The sequence below is a fragment of the Bison bison genome, unplaced genomic scaffold (assembly GCF_000754665.1).
Source record: "Bison bison bison isolate TAMUID 2011002044 unplaced genomic scaffold, Bison_UMD1.0 scf7180017864190, whole genome shotgun sequence".
In the NCBI taxonomy this organism is placed as follows: domain Eukaryota; kingdom Metazoa; phylum Chordata; class Mammalia; order Artiodactyla; family Bovidae; genus Bison; species Bison bison.
Genome location: NW_011494762.1, coordinates 55,730 through 77,695, shown reverse-complemented (window position 1 = coordinate 77,695; position 21,966 = coordinate 55,730). Strand labels below are relative to the sequence as shown.

Below are 21,966 nucleotides of genomic sequence, written 5' to 3'. Positions count from 1 at the left end.
ACCTCTTAAGTAAAAAAAAAAAATTAACTCATTTTTATTTTAATTGACATTTCTTGATTCTGAAGAGGGAAAACATTATTCCTGGGGTTTAATATATGATATGAAGGAAATACAAAAAGCATAGGAGAAATGAAAAGAGTAATCATACAAAATAAGATCACCACTATAGTAGGAAAAAAGGAAACATAAAGGAATGATCACAGATTTTGTATTTTTTTTTTTCCCATTGGGTTTGCTACTTTTCTGTTTTGAATGCATGCACTGTATCTTACCCCAAGTCAGTGTCATTAACTCAATAAGTTGAATATGCAAATTATGCTTAAGTATATGGATATTTGTTTGCTCTTGGACACATTCTAAATTTTAGAACATGGCTCAAGGAGAAATTCATAAAAGGGCTCAAAAAGGCTGACAAATGTTTCATGATGCCGTTGCTCCAAGTTAGCACTACTAGTTTATGTACTTATGCTAATTTCCCAAATCCCACTGAGCCCTTTAAATTTGATCATATTTGTCTGCCTCATTGCTTTTCCCCAACCATGAGTCCATACAACCTTAATTTGCTACTTCTATATCCTCATTTCTTTAATTTTTTTCTCCTTTACTATTTTATTACAGGCAGCTATCACTGTGTAAAGCCAAATGTAAGAGCAGAAGATTTTCTTCATTCTGCTGAGAATTCTTGTCTTATTGGAGGAAAAAAAAGGACATTCAACACTCAACATAAAACTGACTTCAGTTCTTTGTCAGCAACCACGGACGCCATGAGAAAATCTGACCTCAGGCTTGGGGATGGAGTTAAGACAGAGTAGTGAGGAAGAACACATGACCCAGAGGGCTGTAGTGCCACGGGCTGAGGGCCCCAGCACAGCCAGAAGAGCTGACCATTCAATCGCCACATCTACATGAGCAATATAGAGCCTACCAGGGTCTCCACTTCACAGCTCAAGCTTAGGTTTTTTGAGGAGCCCGCTCTGGAGGCACCTAGATCTGCATATACAAATCCAGATCCCATGAACGCAGAGCCTGTGGTCTCAGTCTGCAGTGCCATTTTGTTACTGGACTATTCCAGATATTCACTCAATCATATCTGGGATCTTAATAAATGACACCTGGGGTGACCAACATCTAACTATAAAAAACATGCTGCTGCTGCTAAGTTGCTTCAGTCATGTCTGACTCCTAGCGACCCCATGGACTGCAGCCCACCAGGCTCCTCCATCCATGGGATTTTCCAGGCAAGAGTACTGGAGTGGGGTGCCATTGCCTTCTCCAAAACAAAACATGCTGGGGGCAGATTAAATTAAACTAGGTCTGGAGATAACTCTTAAACCCTGACCTGCTGACATTTTACTCACCTTACGTCTGTGGGCTAATATTAAGATTATAAACATTTATGCCACACTCAAGGCTGCAATTTGGTGGCAAGCTTTGAGATTCTGTATGATTGTAAGAACAATAGATACATTGACAATATAAGGTCCTGAATAGCCTCTCAGGCATCACTCATTTATTCCACAAATATTTATTGAGCCCCTTTATCTCCTACTGTTTGGGGGGATACAAAAGTGAACGGGAAATCTAAGATGCCTCTGCTCCTAAGAACTATATTTCTAGCAGGGAAAGTATACAATAAATGAAAAAATAAGTAAATATGTTAGTATGTTAAACAGAAGAGCCAAAGAAGAAAATTAAAGCAAAGAAAGGGTAAAAGAAGTGTTGGAGGCAGGGTCTGCAATTTTAGATTAAGTGGGTACAGAAGGTGATATATAAGTAAAAGATCTTAGTAAATAAATATATTTCCCTTGTGGTTCAGACAGTAAAGAGTCTGCCTGCAGTGTGGAAGACCTGGGTTCGATCCCTGGGTCGGGAAGATCTCCTAAAGAAGGGAATGGCAACCCACTCCAGTATTCTTGCCTGGAGAATTTCATGGATAGAGGAGTCTGGCGGGCTACAGTCCATGGGGTCACAAATAATCAGACATGACTGAGTGCCTAACACTACTAAATAAAAGAGAATTCACATCTTTGAAAGTGTTATCAATAAAAAACTCCTAATGGGTAAAAAAACTATATGTTATGGTACCTTGGGGCTGGAGGACTGATGTAAACACTTGGTAAAAGTTTAGCAACACACTTTATGATGTGTGTGTGTGTATATATATATATATTCATGATATATATACACATATTCATAATACATTAGTTCCAAAGCACTTAGGCTAGTGTTGTTATATAAAATATAGGACACCTAGTTAAATTTGAATTCTAGGTACAAGATGAATAGTTCTTTTACTATAAAAATTTTCAAATACTTTATGGGACATACTTATGTTAAAAAGCAATCTGTTTTTTACATAAAATTAAAATATCAGTGGGTATCCTGTATCTTTATCTGCCAAATATGGCAAGTCTAACTTGGGCAAATCAGCCACTCAGCTTCTTCATCAGCAAAACATAAATAAAAAGTCTTGCCAAACTGGGGCAAAAGGATTAACTTGTCCTTTCTGGCAGAATAAAATAAAAATATAACAGGGTTTAAAAAGGGTTAAACTGAGACATGTATATGGTTAGAATTTAGAAATAAAACACACACTCAGTAACGTGTTATACTTATTGCAGTTCTGCAAGACAAGTCCCTGTACATGGACACTTCAGGCTGCACAGGATAGAGAATGACAGTGACAAGTATCTGGCATGGCTTTCATCCTGTCACCTTCCTCTCTCCTTTGGGTGGGGTCATAGGTAACTTGTGGGTTAAGTTACAGGCTTAGCACTTTAAAGACTTGTAGAGGCAAAGCAAACTTCAGAGACCATTCACTACACTTTTTTTCACATTGTAAGTGGGGAAACTGAGGCCCAGGGGCTGATATAACATGTTCAAGTGAGTTAGAGGGAGAACGGGTCTAACAGCCACATTCGTTGGATGATGCTCTTGTCAGCAGTGCAGCCCTCAAAGATACTATTCAGTCCCGTTTTCCTCCCTTAGTTCTGAAAGCAGTGCTCCGTTTGCGGAAAGAAAAGCAAGAAGCACTGAAACGCAGAGCAGGATGAGCATGGCTTGAAGTGATGGGACCCACAGACAGATGAGGAGGGGGCATAAGAAACGCTATTTAGGAAGTGTTGAAAAATGAGGTGAAAAAGTCCAAGATTGTGTGTGGTGGGTGCTGACTGGTCAGTGAGGTCACAGTGGAGCTCAAGGACAGATACCTAGCGGTGCCATGCTGATGTGGTCAGAGATGCAGGTGTGGATGGAGAGGGATCAGTTTCTAAAGAGAAAGTGGCTGATGGACTGCCCTGTCTAGAAGAGGGATGTAGTACTGTCTTTTTTTTTTTTTCATTTTAGCATTTTAATTTAACTCAATTTCATATTTAGAAAGAAGACACAAGAATAGTGTATGGAGTTCTGTATATTCCTCAGCAGATTCTCCAGATATTAGAACGTGCACATTTGCTTTATCCTCTCTTTGTGTCTCTGACTTTCTTTTGGTACATGTATACTGATAATACACACATACAAATACATAAACTTTTTTCTGAATCATCTAAGAGTCAGTTGTACCTGATACTCCTTTACCCCTAAATACTTAAGTGTGTATTTCTTAAAAGCAAGGGTATTCTCCTATATGACTATAGCACAACGCTCAAAGTCAGGAAATTAATATTACTACAATACTATTACCCAATGTATAGATTATGTTCAGATTTTGCCAATTGTCTCAATGTCTTCCATAGAAAAAGAAAATTTTGGATGGTACATTGTATTCGTCATGTTCCTTAATCTCCTTTCACCTGGAACACTTCCTCAGCCACACTTGGCATTTGATTTTGAAGCCCACGGGTCAGTCATTTTGGAAGAAGGCCTTTTGTTTGGTTTGTCTGCTGTTTCTTCATGATTAAATTCAAGTTATGCACATTTTGCTGGAAATCCACTGAAGTGATGCTGTTTTCGGTGCATCCTATCAGGAGGCACGTGCTGTCAATTGTCTGATTATTGGTGATACTAACTTGCATCACTTGGTTAAGGTGGTGTCCAACAGGTTTCTCCCACTGTTCTTTTGAAACTAATAAACATCTTATGAAGATTTTTTCTAAAACACTGTTACCCCTTAAGCTTTCACCTATTTGTTTTAGCATCTGTGGAAGATTCCTGCCTGAAACAATGATTATTTTGATAGCTGCCAATGGTGATTTTCTGTCTTCATCATTCTTTTTACATGTGTTTCACATTTGACTGTTTCTTTCTTCCTTCCCCACCTCCCTCACTTCCTCCCCTACCTCCCTTCCTTCCTCTGCCTCCTTTGTTCCTTCATTTCCTCCTTCCTTCTATCAATGTGGATTCATGAATTCTTACTTTATCCAATGTATTATATTCTTTTATCATTATTTACTTTGATAGTGAAGTTGTCCTCCATTTGGCTTAATTTTAATGGGTTGGGAGTAACAGACTTCAAAACAAGGACTTCAGAAAGGAATGTATAATACTAAGGAGTACATAAAGAAAGGTGAATTCCTCCAAAAAAACAATAACTCTCCTTATTACTACTATTTATGAGTGCTTTTGTGCATCAGATGAGATGCCGTGTGATTTGTGTAAGTTGTCTCATTTAACTTTCATGACCCTGTAAGGTTGTCATTATGTCAATTTTACATTCCATTTAAAGATAAGGAGACAGACTCTGAGAAAATAATTAAGTTCATCAAGATCTTACCCTTAGTAGTAGCAAGTCTAGTGGACTCCAGGGTCCCTGCTCTCAACCACTAGGCAACCCTACAAATAGGGGTGGAAACCTTCAGGAAAGGAAAAAGTCTTAGAAGCAAGGCTGCACTGTTCCTGTGGGCAGCTGGACATTAGTACCAGGATTTGCAGAGTCATCTAAGCTTTTTGTATTTTTACAAATGGGGCAATAATTGCCTACAATTCTGTCATTAGTGTAGAAACTTCCCTAACCTGCATTGTGAAAAGCATCTAACCCTGCCTAAAATCCAGGGAGGAAAGCATAAAGGACTCATTTGTGCCAATGTCAGCTGACACAGATCCAGAAAGACATGAGTTGGCCAAGTCACCAAAGGAAGCATTCCCATGGGTCGAGACAAGTGAAACCCGAATTTAGGCAGAGAAGAGACAACTGAGGGAACAGTAGAGTAGGGATTCTGAAGAAATTCAGTATCTATTCATCTCTTGAGATCCCAAGTGAAGACAGGGCTGTGTAGCTCTCCCACCAAGGCTAACATACAAGATCCTTCTTCCTGCAACAGTATTAGCATCTCTATCACCATCACACCACTTTTATTATTATATTTCAGATCCTATGAAAATAAGTTTGGGTGAAATAAACATATTACCTGCTAGTGAAACTAATTCAAACAACCATTTTGCCCTAGAGGGAAAAGCACAATTGAATCTGAGAATAGCATCCTTACCCTCCCAGGAGGAAGAAACTAAAAATAAAAGACAACAAGGTGCTTCCTGCCAGTTGGTAAATCCAATAAGCAAAGAAGATGCCTCAACCTGGCACTGGGCAGTTAACAGTCAGCCTGACTCCCTCCATTGGAGAATGGCCATGTGGTTCTCAGAGCTAACAGCTGCCAAGCAGAACCTCTCAGATTAACCCATAGGTGGTGTTGAACCACTTCCCATTAAGATATTTGCAAAGCAAACAAAAATGATAGCCCCATTCTGAGTGCTGGGAGCCGGCCAGGAGCTCTAGCTGTTCTTGTTGACACAAAGAGCTCTCCAGGGAGGGTCTGGGCCAGAGTGTGGAAGGCCACTCCTGCCTGCCTCTCCAGACTGTGTTGATCTTAAGCCATTAGAATCTCGGTATCAGGGGCTGTTTATTATCTAATTTCCCAATCACAGCAGTTGCTGGAGCTTTGTTTCACCAGAACTCTCTACTTCTCTATCTCCCTGACCTACACCATTCATGAGGGAAAGAAAAAATTCAACTCTCCTCCTGTTATGTCTACTCATTAAGGAGACAAGTCTGAGAAGTTACTAAGATGCATACGGAGAGTGTGGCATCGCCACTGTCAACAGCTTCTGTGGCAAACACTTGTTAGGGTTCCTTCTGAATTTAAAGTAACCATAGCAATGCTAATGGGAAATATGCTTGCATATTTGTGTCCTACAGGTAGGAGCAAGCTGCTGTTTAATTCACAAAATACACTTAGAGCTGAAACACTAATATTTTTTCCTTCTAATCCAGAGGGTAAAATGAAATAAGGTTTAAAAGGCTGTGGACACATGCAAAATTAATCTTCTTTCAACCTGGAGGATTATAGTCTCAGTTTTTTTAACTGTTCATAAAGAATTGCTTTCACATAGAATTCATTTTTACACAAATATTGTTTCCTACAATATTTTCAACTTTAGCAAGTTTTCTTTTCTCAAGTTTCTTTTCCTTCAAAATAGCCTCCATATGCAAAGGTGAAAATGAAACGAAAGTTGCTCAGTTGTGTCTGACTCTTTGCGACCCCAATTCTCCAGGCCAGAACACTGGAGTGGGTAGCCTATCCCTTCTCCAGCAGATCTTCCCAACCATGGAATTGAACTGGGGTCTCCTGCATTGCAAGTGAATTCTTTACCAACCGAGCTATCAGGGAAGCCCCATATGCAAACGTATTTTTTTTGTCAAAAACTCATTCTGAGCTTGAATTGAACAAAGGTCTTGATGAGGACACAAGCAAAAGTTGACACCAGAAATGTGCTGAATTTCTAGAATTTCCTAAACTCATGGAATGAGTAATGCAGGAAGGGAACAAGGGATGGCAAAATGGTCAGAAGAATTTGTCAGATTTTGTCATTACTGGAAATTGTCCTGAAGTTGTCCTTTAGGTTAGAAATCAGAATGTTAGAGGTATTAATTCTATAGCGAGAGAAACAAAGAAAGAGGGATTGAGAGAGAAAGAAGGAAAGGGAGACAGATAGAGGTTGAGATTTCTTTAGAAAAAGTACAGGCATTATCATACTAAAAAAACAAAAAGAGAACTGCTTGACATTTACAGTATACAGTTAGAAAGCAGCTTTTTAGACTTTTGAAAATATCTTTTAGTTTTAGATGATGTTTCTCCAACTGTTGCTGGACCAAACTCTCTGTAAATGTGCAAGTTTTCCAGACAGAGAGTGAATCTAACACTACAGGCCAACTTTGCTGAACTCAAGACATTGTTTGCTAATGTTCTTATCATTTGCTGATGGCAAATATGTTTAGGGACAGATTAAGTCTGTCCACGGGTGATCACGTTAAAGATGTTGCTGGGGTGGTAGAGTAACGTTGTCTATCTGTAAGATGTGTTGGACATATCGGAAACTAGCTCTCATGCCAAACTGTCTAAATTGTTTCTGGACACGCTCTTGTCTTTGTCTGAGGTACCAGACACAAAAACATTGCCTTGAAGTGTGGGTCTCACACAGGGGTAGAGGTGGCCAGAGAACCCAAGTCAGACATGCATTCTAACATCATTTCTGCTTAACTTTATTACATGCTGGTTCCTGGCAACTGATATCTTTAAGATATCAACCATAGATGGCTACCTGCCAATAACTAAGCTTCTAAAGAAAACACACAATTAAGCATCTTTCCAAACTCAGGGCTTATTTTTGAGCTAGGAAAGTATATCCACTACAGAATAATTACATAGTGTTAACAGCATCTCCCTTTATTTATATCATTAGCACTGTTGACTTTTGAGAAAGTCAGCTTCCTACCTTATCAAAAATTAATTATTGTGTTCAAGCTAAACTCAAGATAAATAGGAAACATTTCTTAAGTAAAAGTAATGAAAGTTAGCTTTAGATCTAACAGAAATAAAAATTCAAGGAGCATATATTCATTCGTCCATTCATCCATTCATTTTGTTTTATGCGTATAATAGCTGAAGATTTTAGATTCTAGATTCAGTGAGTCGTACAGAAATAAATGACAGTTTCAGTGCTGGAGTTTATTATCTCATGTAGAATATAGTAATAATGGCTAACATTTCTGTGTACTTACTACATTCTAGGTAGTCTTTTAAAAATTTCCTATGGCTCATTCTCACAATAGCCATATGAGATAGGTACCATTATCAGAAATTTGTTTAACTTGCCCAAGTGACAAGTGTGTAACTTGTCACTGAACTACTTGGACACAGACCCAGGTGAGAAGAGAAAACAATCCGTCTCCAGAATCTGTAGCCTAAGTTGTTTCCTCTACCTTCACAGAGCCCCTAATACACATGGGCAGGAGTCAGACTCAGATGCTGGTGGGGCCAGGCCATGAACTAAGCAGGACTGTGAGTTACTCTCAACGGAACATAGCCTCTACTCAGTTCTAAGTGGTTGCTGCTAGATACTCCAGCTTTCAGGAGCTATCAGAATTCTGAGTTGTGATATGAAATATTTCTATTTTTATATATTAGAAACATTGAGAATTTCAAAGATATTGTTCAGGTTAAAGAAAATATGTCTGCAGACCATATTCTATCCAATGACTGTGGGTGTGCATCTTTTAGCTTATAGAATAATGTCCATAATATCATGCAGCTTTTAAGGTCTCCCATATCCAGTTCCCATCTGCCTGATTCCGTATCATAGTTCTCCCTGCATCACAGCACTCCTAGCCACACTCAGTCCTTATCCCACTGGACATCTCTCCCCAGAGCCATACCCGCCCCAACACCCCCCGTACATCCTGCCTCTGGGCCAGGGCCCACTCTATTCTGCCACCTAAGCTACTTTTCTCCTGGCTCTAGTCTGCTTCAAAGCACTGCACCATGAGACGCCTCATGGGTGAGACCTTGAAGGATGGTTAAATACCAACAGGTAAAGAAAGAACTGGCAAGGGAATTCTATTCAGAAGGAACAGCATGAAAAACTACACAGAAATAGGAAAACAAAAGATTTTGAAAACCATCAAACAATTCCAAATATTTTAAAAGGTTTTTGGCCCTGAGAATCTGATCCTATAAACAGAACTCTGATTACTGACATCCTGGACATCCACAGTCCTTCTGAAAGAGTTCTTTGCATAAGGATCACTGATGATTTAAGGTTTGCTGAAACAGTTCCGATAAATATTTATGTACAGCCATAAGCAAATCCACAAGGAAAAATATAATTCAAAACAGACTTTTTCTTGAAGATCCTTGCAGCCTGTGATAAGGTTTCTGGCTTCAAAAAGGTTTTGAAAATACACGTGATCAATTACTATTTTAAACATCTAGAAACTCTAAGAAGGCGCTAACAATCACGGAAACTCTGAAAGTTATCATTTGAGGGTGTTGCCAGTGAAACCTAGCTATATTGACAAGGGTGAGTCTTGGGCCCAAAATCAACCTCAGATTTATTCCTGAGGTAAGAACCAGGAACACAGAAAAGAAAATTTGGCTCTCAGTGTCAAGCTGAGAGTGAGCATTTTTCTAAAGTACTGGAATCCTCAGTGCTTATTTTAGATCACAGCGCTAGAGCTAAACCAGAGGTCTTAACTTTTCATATAATGGTAGCTTTGCAGGAAACTTTTACATACTACTATTACTACTATTATTGCTACTACTTCTATCACCATGATCAACAATAGCTTGCCATCATCTTTTATCAGGCATTTATTATGTCTAGAACTGTGCTAATGCCTTTGTATAGATTACATCTAATCTTGTATAGATCTAATCTCAGATAACTTATTTTTAATTTTTTATTAATTGATATTGGAGTATAGTTGCTTTACAATGTTGTGTTAGTTTCTGCTGTACAGCAAAGTGATTTAGTTATACATACACATATATCCACTTTTTCTTAGATTCCCTTCCCATCTAGGTCACCAAAGAGCATTGAGTAGAGTTCCCTGTGATATATAGTAGGTTCTCATCAGTTGCTGCTGCTGCTGCTAAGTCACTTCAGTCGTGTCCGACTCTGTGTGACCCCATAGACGGCAGCCCACCAGGCTCCCCCGTCCCTGGGACTCTCCAGGCAAGAACACTGGAGTGGGTTGCCATTTCCTTCTCCAATGCATGAAAGTGAAAAGTGAAAGTGAAGTCGCTCAGTCATGTCCGACTCCTAGAGACCCCATGGACTGCAGCCTACCAGGCTCCTCCGTCCATGGGATTTTCCAGGCAGGAGTACTGGAGTGGGGTGCCATTGCCTTCTCCATCTCATCAGTTACATATTTTATATACAGTAGTGTATGTATGTCAATCCCAATTTATCCCACTCTCTTCCCCCTTGCTAATGATGTTTGTTTTCTACATCTGTGACTCTGTTTATGCTTTACAAATAAGGTCATCTATACCATTTTTCTAGATTCCATATATAAGTGATATTACACAATTATTTGTCTTTCTCCTTTTAACTTACTTCTGTATGACAATCTCTAGGTCCATCCATGTCTTATTTCATTCCTTTTTGGCTGAGTAATATTTCATTGTATATATGTACCACATTTTCTTTATCCATTTCTGTGTTGATGGACATTTAGGTTGCTTCCATGGCCTGGCTATTATAAATAGTGCTGCAGTGAATATCAGGCTGAATGCATCCTTTTGAATTGTGGTTTTCTCCAGATACATGTCCAGGAGTAGAGTTGCTGGATCATATGGTAGCTCTTTTTAGTTTTTAAAGGAACCTCTATACTGTTCTCCATACTGGCTATACCAATTTATATGTCCACCAACAGTGTAGGCGGGCTTCCTTTTTGCCACACCCTCTCCAGAACTTACTGCTTGTAGATTTTTTTGATTATGGCCATTCTGACTGGTGTGAGGTCATATCTTGTAGTTTTGATTTTAATTTCTCTAATACTTAGTGATGTTGAGCATCTTTTTCTGTGTTTTTGGCCATTTGTCTATCTTCTTTGGAGAAATGTCTATTGAGATCTTTGGCCCATTTTTTGATCGGATTGTTTGTTTTTTTGATATTGAGCTGCATGAGCCATTTGTATATTTGGAGATTAATCCCTTGTCAGTTGCTTTGTTTGCAAATATTTTCTCCCATTCCAAGGGTTGTCTTGTTTTATTATGGTTTCTTTAGCTGTACAAAAGCTTTTAAGTTTAATTAGGTCCCATTTGTTTATTTTTGTTTTTATTTTCATTACTCTAGGCAGTGGATTGAAAAGTATCTTGCTTCAATTTATGTCCATAAGAGTTCTGTTTAGATTTTCCTGTAAGAGTTTTGTCATAGTATCCAGCCTTAGATTTAGGACTTTAATCCATTTTGAGTTTATTTTTGTGTATGATGTTGGGGAGTATTCTAATTCCATTCTTTTACATGTAGCTGTTCAGTTTTCCCAGCATCACTTCTTGAAAAGATTGTGTTTTGTTTTGTTTTGTCCCCTCTGTTGTGCACTAGGTGGCCATAGCTATGTGGGTTTATCTCTGGGCTCTCTATCCTGTTCTGTTGATCTGTATTTCTGTTTTTGTGCCAGTACCATACTGTCTCGATTACTGTAGCTTTGTAGTAATCAAGATTGCTTCGATTATTTGGAGTCTTTCGTTTTTCCATACAAGTTGTAAAAATTTTTGTTCTAGTTCTATGAAAAATGCCATTGGTAATTTGATAGGTATTACACTGAATTGTAGATTGTTTTAGATGGTATAGTCATTTTGACAATGTTGATTCCTTCTGTCCAAGAACATGGCAAGTCTCTCCATCTGCTTGTTTTATCTTTGATTTCTGTCATCAGTATCATAGTTTTCTGAGTACAGGTCCTTTGCCTCCTTGCTGCTACTGCTGCTGCTAAGTTGCTTCAGTCGTGTCCGACTCTGTGCGACCCCAGAGACGGCAGCCCACCAGGCTCCCCCGTCCCTGGGATTCTCCAGGCAAGAACACTGGAGTGGCTTGCCATTTCCTTAGGTAAGTTTATTCACAGGTATTTTATTCTTTTTAATGTGATGTTAAATGGGATTGTTTCCTTAACCTCTCTTTCTGATCTTTCATTGTTAGTGTATAGAAATACAAGAGATTTCTGTGTATCAATTTTGTATCCTACATTTTTTACCAAATATATAGAAGAGCTCTAGTAGTTTTCTGGTAGCATCATTATATGTATAGTATCATGTCCTCTGCAAACAATAACAGTTTTACTTGTTTTCCAATTTGGATTCTTTTATTTCTTTTTCTACTCTAATAGCTGTGACTAAGATTTCTAAAACTATGTTGAGTCTGCTGCTGCTGCTAAGTCACTTCAGTCATGTCCGACTCTGTGTGACCCCATAGACGGCAGCCCACCAGGCTCCCCCGTCCCTGGGATTCTCCAGGCAAGAACACTGGAGTGGGTTGCCATTTCCTTCTCCAATGCATGAGAGTAAAAAGTAAAAGTGAAGTCGCTCAGTCATGTCCGACCCTCAGTGACCCCATGGATTGCAGCCTACCAGGCTCCTCTGTCCATGGGATTTTCCAGGCAGGAGTACTGGAGTGGGGTGCCATTGCCTTCTCTTGAGTCTAACATGTCTAAAACTATGTTGAATAAAAGTGGCAAGAGTGGACATCCTTGTCTAGTTCCTGATCTTAGAGAAAATGCTTTCAGCTTTTCACCATTGAGTATGATGTTAGCTATAGGTTTGCCATATACGATCCCTATTATGTTGAGGTAGTCAGTCAGTCAGTTCAGTTGCTCAGTCGTGTCTGACTCTTTGCGACCCCATGAACCGCAGCACGCCAGGCCTCCCTGTCCATCACCAACTCCCGAAGTTCACTCAAACTCATGTCCATTGAGTCGGTGATGCCATCCAACCATCTCATCCTCTGTCGTCCCCTTCTCCTCCTGCCCTCAATCTTTTCCAGCATCAGGGTTTTTTCAAATGAGTCAGCTGTCTGCATCAGGTGCCCAAAGTATTGGAGTTTCAGCTTCAACATCAGTCCTTCCAGTGAACACCCAGGACTGGTCTCCCTCTAAGCCCAGTTTCTGGAGCGGTTTTTTTTGTCGTTGTTGTTGTTCATAAATGGGTGTTGGATTTTGTCAAAAGCTTTTTCTGAATCTGTTGAGACAATCATGTGGTTTTTACTTTTCAATTTGTTAATGTGGTATAGGGGAAGGGGACAATAGAGGATGAGATAGTTGGATGGTATCACCAACTCAATGGACATGAGTTTGAGTAAACTATGGGAGTTGGTGATGGACAGGGAGGCCTCGTGTGCTGCAGTCCATGGGGTCACAGAGAGTCGGACACAACTGAGCAACTGAACTGAACTGAACTGAACTGAATGTGGTTTATCATATTGATTGACTGTGTACATTGAAGAATCCTTGCATCCCTGGGATAAGTCCCACTTGATCAGAGTGCATGAAAAGTATTATAAACTTATTACAGGACAGACCTATCTACTTGATTGTGTCAGTGGGGCATGTGTGTGTATGCTCAGTTGTGTCCAATTCTTTGTGACCCCATGGATTGCAGCTCGCCAGGCTCCTCTGTCCTTGGAATTTTCCTGGTAAGAATACTGAAGTGGGTTGCCATTTCCTACTCCAGGGGATCTTTCCATCCCAGGGATCAAACCTGTATCCCCTGCTCTGGTACGCAGATTCTTTATCGCTGACCCACCAGGGAAGCCCTCCCTGTCAAACCGTGTTTGACTTAATGAACAAATTTGACTTATGAATGTGCTCTCAGAATGGAACTCGTTTGTATGCAGGGGACCTACTGTAGCTAAACTAAGATTCAATCCCAGGTCTGTTACTTGATTTTCTACTGGAAGAAGGTAACCCACAGCATCATAAGCATGTCATAAAAGAAGGCCACCACCCCTAGCTCCTCTCACACCTGCTGATATTTCTCCCCTGGTGTCATGGGGAGGTGGGGGTGTCTCTTAATATGTTAGTGCAATAACTTGGCCACAGGGGCAGGAAATGTGCACTAGCCCCCTGCGTGAGTGAAATGAAAGTGGAAGGAAAATTAGCATGGGAATTGAAGGGTGGGAGAGGAAAGGTGGGAAAGGGGACCTCCTCCAGATACTGACATGGAAAGAAAAGTTTTGTTTTGTTGAATCTTCTTAGCACTGCCACATATTTCTACAAGGACCCCCCACACAGTCTGTCAAGATATGTGGCAATCTGTACTTCACAGCCCACAGGAAAATCTGGCCCACAGTCAGCCCTGATGGGAAGGCTGTTGCTCTGGCTCATCAATTCTGAGGTCAGCCCAATTGGCTTCAAGCCCCGGGCCGTAAGGATGACAAACGGGAGAAATATGAGTCCATTTTCCCCTCTTGCAAAGTGCCAGCTCCCCTCGGGCTGTCTGAGTCATGAAGTTTCAGTCTCTCTTGAGCCTGAAGTGGCCAACAACGAAGCAGCTTCTCTGGGGGTGTGTTACAAGCTGCTGGGTAAAAACATCTGCACCAGCATGGTCAATCTGCTGCCTCCCTCATAGGGGCTTCTTTTTACACAACAACAGGCTAGCTGTGCTAAAGAATGTCAAATAAAAGCCTTGTGAGAGCTTTGCCATACGCAGGCCAAATTAAATTAAGGGGCATAATCCTCGCTATTGTACTTATCAGCATTAAAATGGAGGATTACCATCATGGGAACAAAGCCCCATGGCATAAAAGACTACTTCCATTCTGTCATTCACTGTACACAGTTACAGGCTTACACAGGAAGTGGAACAGAGGAGCACCGGGCCAACCACTGACTTGGACTTGCAACATGAGGTTTCTTTCTCCCCAGCCAAGTGAGCCCCGCCCGACCACGTACCCATGGGAACACCTTTCCCATGAGGCCAGAAGCTTTCTCCCAAGGTTGAGACCTGGAATTTTCTCCACCAATCACAGGCTGAGAGTTTGTTGCCCATCAGAATTTACTCCTTAGCTGGTTGTGATTCAAGATTTGTTGCAATGACAAATAGAGAATATAGAATTAAAAAAAAAATACAAAAAACCCTGGGCTAGGCATTTGGAGCTGGGAGAGGCAGCAGAATGTACTGGCTAAAAACATGGGCTCTGGAGTTAGAGCTGAGTTCAAATCTTGACTCTGTCACTTTGCTGACAAGGTAACATCAACAGCAAGTCCCTTGTACTCTCTAAATGTCAGAATTTCTATAATATGCGCCTCTCCCACAGGATTAATATGAGGATTAAAAAGAATCATTCATGCGAAATCCTTAACACAGTGCCTAGGAAGTTGTTGCTGCTAAGTCACTTCAGTCATGTCCGACTCTGTGTGACCCCATAGACGGCAACCCACCAGGCTCCCCCATCCCCGGGATTCTCCAGGCAAGAACACTGGAGGGGTTGCCATTTCTTTCTCCAATGCATGAAAGTGAAAAGTGAAAGTGAAGTCGCTTAGTCGTGTCCAACTCCTAGAGACCCCATGGATTGCAGCCTACCAGGCTCCTCTGTCCATGGGATTTTCCAGGCAAGAGTACTGGAGTGGGGTGCCATTGCCTTCTCTGAGGAAGTTGTTAATGAATATCAAATATTAGTTGTTACTATTATTGTTAGAGACAGAAAATCCAGACTCAAACCCTAGACCTGCCATTTATTCTCTGTGACAGTGAGGGAACCCCATGCTAGCCGACTGGGGCAGGAGCAGGTAAATCTGATGCCTCCAACCCAGTAGTGGCCTCCAGTCCAGCATTTGAGAGCTGATTGAGTAGCCATCCCTGTATTCATCTGACTCATAGAGAACATCATGCAAAAGACTGGTGTGTGCATTCTGTGAGATAACTGTGAGGAAGACTCGCCACTGCCATAAATGTTGGGTGAGTCAGGACAATGTCCTCAACATGTCCTTGTCATTCTAGTCTCACAGTGTTTCTTGTTATGTCTGGGTCTTCCTTATAAACTCTTCCTTCTGATTTTGCCTTCCCTCCATCATTCCCTGTACGTATCTGTTCTGTCGCTACCTCTTTAGGATTCTTCTAGAACACTTTATGGGTTGCTTCTCTAACCCCTTTATTCTTTGCTTACTTTCTTCTGCAGAAGCTGAAAATGCTCACCTTTGCTTACTTTCTTCTGCAGAAGCTGAAAATGCTCACCTTTCCAGCTTCCCTCACTGGACTCCTCTCCCCTGCAGAGCCACCTCTGTAAATTTCATCTGATAAGATGTGAGAGGAGTGTCCTGGGGACTTCTAGGAAAGGTCTCCCTCATGACCAACAGGGAGAGACTCCTGACGATAGGCCTTCTCCATCCATCTCTTCCTTCCTTCTTTGGACAATGCCATGTGAACAAGGGATCCTTAGCATGCTGCTTCAGCTAACTTGTGCTTCTAAGTTCTGATGTGCTGGGATAGAGCGGCAAAGTAATGGAAGGAGTCTGTGTCAACATATCTGAGTGGCCAGCCAAGCACTGGAACTTCTGATTTCAGACCTGTTACCCTGAGGGGTCCTTGAATCTGCTGAGTTTTGTTACTTGCTGCTGGGAGAGTCACCACTGGCATGACCCAGCTCTCTCCTCATTATGCCCCACCTGACTGCCTCAAGACTTCCTTCCTTTCAGTCCCTGGGTTGATCCACAGGGCATTGAGGTAAACATCAAATACAGAGAGAAAGATGGGCTCCCACCTTCCCTAGGGCACAGATGACCTGAAACACTATCTGACGAATTATTCTGAATCCTGTTGTTGCCACCACCACTTAAAGATTGAGGGAGAACATTCCTTTCATAAAAATATGAGTTCTGAGGAGTGGTCTTGGAAGTCAGCCTGACAAATTTATTGAGACCCATTGCATGTACTAGAAACAAGAAGGAAAATTTGGCCCTTGCCCTTGAGAAGCTGAACTGCTGGCACATGGTCAACCACAACACCAGACAAAACATGGGGAGCCACAGAGAGTAATATACCAAAGTGGTCCGAGGACCCAGTCTGTCAATGTTATCACTCACAATGTCATAAAGAGTTTGTGTCAGAATACAAATCAGTTCAATTAGTTACCAAGTATCTTGTTTCGTTTGGCTGAGACTATACATGGGGGAGGGGGAGCAAGACTTCCTTGAAGAAACAGTAGCTTGATGTACATTAGGACACAACCTCATTTTCTTATGAACCAGCCCTTTGAGTAGTACAGTCATAAATGGACCATGATGGTTCAAGGAGTGTTAAAGAGAATTAAGGACTCTGTAGAGAAGAGAGATATGATGTTGTATCTTGATGAAATAGGTAAGAGCTGAACTGAAAGGAGAGGGCAGACAGAACAGAAGGAGATGCACTTGTAGGAACAATATGAAGTCTGACTCCAGGAAGCCAGAGGGTGCATAAAGGGTCACGCAGGAGCTGAGTCTAGAAGACAAACTGGAGTGAGATAGAGAGAGGCTTGCAAAAGCAGACTGAGGAGTCTGAACCTCTTTTGGTCTGAAATAGGAAGCCACTAAAGTTCTTTGAGAAGTCAGAATATGCTTTAAGACAATTGATAAGGTGTTAGAAATGAAAGCTGATATATACAGAGGAGAGAGTGGAGAGAAACAGATAATGGTAGGTCTGGGCTAGGGAAGGATGCTAAACAAGTGATTGGAAGTGGGGTTAAGTGAGAGGTAGGGATCAAAAATGAGCACCAGGTTTGAAGACCAGGTCACAGGAGAATGTGTGTAGCACTCATGGAAGTGGCGAGGTCTGGTGAGCTGGTGGAGGTCCTTTAGTGGGCTTTTCTGTTGAGGCTCTGGTGTATAGATCAGGAAATCTACGGGCAGCAGGAGGTGGGTGTAGTAGGGTGGAGCTCAGAACAGAGACCTGAGAATCATGCTGTCTCAGCTGAGAGTTGGTACCAGAATACACTAGTGAGAGAGGCTATCACCCAGGGAGAAGTGAAGAAAGAAGAGAGTCAAGGACTTGGAGAACTGTCTGTATTTCAAGGTGTGTGGAAGAGGAGCAGGATAAAGATGGAGGACATCTGGGAGAAAGAAGCTGAAGACCATGGTGCTGCCGAAACCATGGACGAGCACAATTCATAGAAACCATGGTCCATGGCACCAAGTGTTGCACAAACTGATGAATACAAGGCTCTCTTAGCTGGGAGCTAAGCTTCCCAAGACTGTTTGAGGGATGTGGTGAGGGCACAGATGATTTCGGGTTTAGAGAGGCAGGGGTTGGTGAGGGAACGAGGCAACCAAGCTGGAAGTCAGTCTGAGGAAGTCTGAGGTATAAAAGTAAGAAGAGGGAGGGACAGGGCCCAGGGAAGACTTTTGTTAGATGGAAGAGGAATCAGCAAATGGGGAAGAGGCAGCAGAGGGAGAAAGATGTGAAAGCCAAGCCTTGTCTGCCTGATGGTGGCAGGACCTGGAGAGCAGGAACATCACAGAGGTGAGCCGGGGAGAGCTCACCTGGGTGAGCAAAGGAAGAATGGACAGCTGAATAGAAGGAGCAGTTCTAAGGTAGAGGGAAGGGAAGTGGGCATTGCTCACAGCACAGCCCTGATATTCTGAGTAAAGCTGGTCATCAGTGGAGGTTGATGGGAGTCAGGCTGGGGCTGGAGCCATTTCCCAAACTATATTCATTGACTTGCCCAAGATCACAGGGCTGGAAAATGCTAGCTTTAGGATCAGAACCCAAGTCTTCCACCTGCCAAGTTCACTGGTCTTTCTGCTGAAAGAAATTTTGAACTTTGTTCAAAATATGAGAGCATCTCTAATATGAGATACTAGGCCTACAATATTTCATCAAGTACCCTTATATGAGCTATTCTGACTATTAAGTACAATCTGCCCTCCATTTCTATGGGTTTTGTGCAAATCCAAGGTTGGTTGAATTTGTGGTTGTGAAACCCATGGATGTGGAGGGCAAACTGTACCACAACATTCTGTATGTAAAGGACTTGAGCAACAGCAAAGTTTGGTATCTGTGGGGGCTCCTGGAACCATTCCCTGTGGTTACTGAGAGACAACCACAAATTACTTTAAAAGCAGCTCAAGCAATTTGAGACTGCTAGAGAAGTACTGAGGATTTAATTTGTCAAGTTTCAAATAAGATGTCTCAAAAAATTAAGAATTATTTTTAGAAGTTACAAATTAAGACCACCTCTTTTTCCAAAAAGATGCAATGAATTTTCTAATGGCCTGCTTACTTCCTCAAAATCCTGGAGTAAACTTTTAATGAAAATGATATACCCTTTTTGCATTAGCTTAAGCCCACAGTTTTTTGTCCTTTTAGGCTAGTCAGTTCTTTGGTGGGCGGGAGCTGTCTTGCGCACTGTAGACTGGGCAACAGCATCCCTGGCCTCGATCCACTAGACATCTTTCACACAAACCCCCTGTGAAGAGTTGTGACAACCACACATGTCCTCAGAAGGAGAGCGGGAGGGGGCAAAAGTGCCCCCAGTTGAGAATCACTGTTTTAACCTACTGAGGCCAAATACAGGTTTCACTACGAGGAGAACCCACAAGAAGGTTGTAACCAGATTGCCCTGTAGATCAAAGACTTTTGCCCACAGACTAATGAACTTCTGACATGGGGGAATCTGGTGGGCAACACTTTTTGGCTCCACTCTCTCCAACTCACCAAAATAACACAGAGTAAGAAATACTTTTGCTTCATTGTCTGTTGGAATAAAATCTTACAGATAAGACTCACCAATTTTTCTCAGTGACAGGAGAGGTGCTTGAAGCCTCTGCATGGCCATTGCTGGATTCTGCTTGTGGGCTGCTTTTATGATTGCCAGAGCCCCTCAGAACTAAGAGAAAACAAACAAGTGCTTAGAGACTGAGGATAAATTCAGAGGTAGGCAGGGTTTGATTTCAGTAGCCATCTATTCTCTCTGCAGCACCTTGCTGCCTGTCATGCTACTCCCTGACTTTCTGTAACCTTTGTCTAGGACACATCATCAAAAGTGACTTCTTCCATGATGACAGGCTTGCTTTGTCCTCAGTCCCAGCTGACAAACTGGATAAAATAACTCATCTTGTAGGAAAACAAGCCACCTGTCTATGACAATAGATATAAAGAGTAGACAGGTTGGAGGCCCCAAGGTGAGGAAGTTGGTGAGCAGAACACATGAGCTGGAGTGGTGTGGTGCTGGACAGTCTTAGGAGTCCAGCTTCCAGTCCTGGCTGGGCTGGGCAGAGCTGCCTGTGGGTGAGGATGGTGGTCAAGAAATACCTTCACAATGTGTGTAAGCAAGTGAAAGTGTTAGTCACTCAGCCATGTCTGATCCTTTGCAACGCTATGGACTGTAGCCTGCCAGGCTCCTCTGTCCATGGGATTCTCCAGGCAAGAATACTGGAGTGGGTATCCATTCCCTTCTCCAGGGGATCTTCCCAACCCAGGGACTAAACCCAAGTCTCCTGCACTGCAGGCAGATTCTCTACCGTCTGAGACAATGTGGGTAGGATTACTACAACTAGTGATTCATTTCAGGAGGAACTCAGTTCTGTACTGTGATTGAAGACAGCTCACTGAAGAGTTTCTCAAGAGTGAGAGTGACAAGTACAATTCCTCCTTTTATGACCAGGGCAGCTGTGACTAACTAACCATTGCCTTCTTCTCTTGAACTTTCATTCAGCTTCAAGTTCCTTTCTAACACAATGTTTCATGTCAGTGGTTCTCAAGGTGTTGGCCCCACATTATCACAGCTAATCAAAAACACATCACAGAAAATGTCAACATCACCTAAAAACTTGCTAGAAAATAAAATTCTTGGGCCTCACCCTGACCTAAATGAATCAGAAAGTCTGGGGGTGGAGGCTGGCAATCTGTGTTTTTAACAAGCTCTTGAGGTAATCAGGATTGATGTTGAGGTCTGGAAGACACTGCTCCAGATCAACAATTCTTAATCTTGACTGTACATTAGAATCACCCAGTAAGATTTTAAATATGCCTGAACCCAACTCCCAGAGATTCTGATACTGGTCTGTTGTGGGGTTGGCATCATTTTTAAAAAGCTCCCTAGATAATTTTAAGGTGTGGCCAGGGTTGAGAACCATAGTTACACATCATTACCACCAATCCATTAGGGTCAGAAGGAGACTCTGTACCTATTTACTCTCCTTATTTTAGATCATCTAGAAAGAGCCAAACCAAAATACAACCAATGAAGATAATCTACACATTTTTCAATTGTGACATAGTGTGGAAGGTGCATACAATAGTGAAGGTTTCTGTTATAATGATGGAAAATATAACATGATAAAAATGGAGTGCATTAAAAGAAATATGGGGGAGGCGGTCCTAAGATGGCAGAGGAATAGGATGGGGAGACCACTTTCTCCCCCACAAATTCATCAAAAGAACATTTAAACGCTGAGTAAATTCCACAAAACAACTTCTGAATGCCAGCAGAGGACATCAGGCACCCAGAAAAGCAGCCCATTGTCTTCGAAAAGAGATGTTTTATCAATGGTGCTGTATAGAAGGAGAAGTCTTGAGACTACTGTAAAAATAAGACTGAATACCAGAAGCAGGAGGCTTAAGTCCAAATCCTGAGAACATCAGAGAACTCCTGACTCCATGGAACATTAATCGATAGGAGGTCATCAAATGCCTCCATACCTACACTGAAACCAAGCACCACCCAAGGGCCAACAAGTTCCAGAGCAAGACATACCACGCAAATTCTCCAGCAACACAGGAACACAGCCCTGAGCTTCAATATACAGGCTGCCCAAAGTTACTCCAAAACCATTGACATCTCATAACTCATTACTGGACACATCATTGCACTCCAGAGAGAAGAAATCCAGCTCCACCCACCAGAACACCGACACAAGCTTCCCTAACCAAGAAACCTTAACAAGCCACCGATACAACCCCACCCACAGCAAGGAAACTCCACAATAAAGAGAACTCCACAAACCGCCAGAATATAGAAAGGCCACCCCAAACACAGCAATATAAACAAGATGAAGAGACAGAGGAATACCCAGCAGGTAAAGGAACAGGATAAATGCCCAGCAAACCAAACAAAAGAGGAAGAGATAGGGAATCTACCTGATAAAGAATTCCAAATAATGATAGTGAAAATGATCCAAAATCTTGAAATAAAAATGGAATCACAGATAAATAGCCTGGAGACAAGGATTGAGAAGATGCAAGAAAGGTTTAACATTGACCTAGAAGAAATAAAAAAGAGTCAATA

The 21,966-nt window shown here is 41.7% G+C and overlaps 1 protein-coding gene across 1 annotated transcript in view; it reads right to left on the bottom strand.

Moving 5' to 3' along the window:
- LOC104991392 (myosin-IIIb-like) overlaps positions 1-21,966 on the bottom strand; it is a 146,363-nt gene that overhangs the window by 99,812 nt on the left and 24,585 nt on the right. Inside the window, exon 5 of the mRNA XM_010843844.1 lies at positions 19,467-19,566. Within this exon, the coding sequence (XP_010842146.1) occupies positions 19,467-19,566 (100 nt within the window). The remainder of the gene's footprint in view (positions 1-19,466; positions 19,567-21,966) is intronic.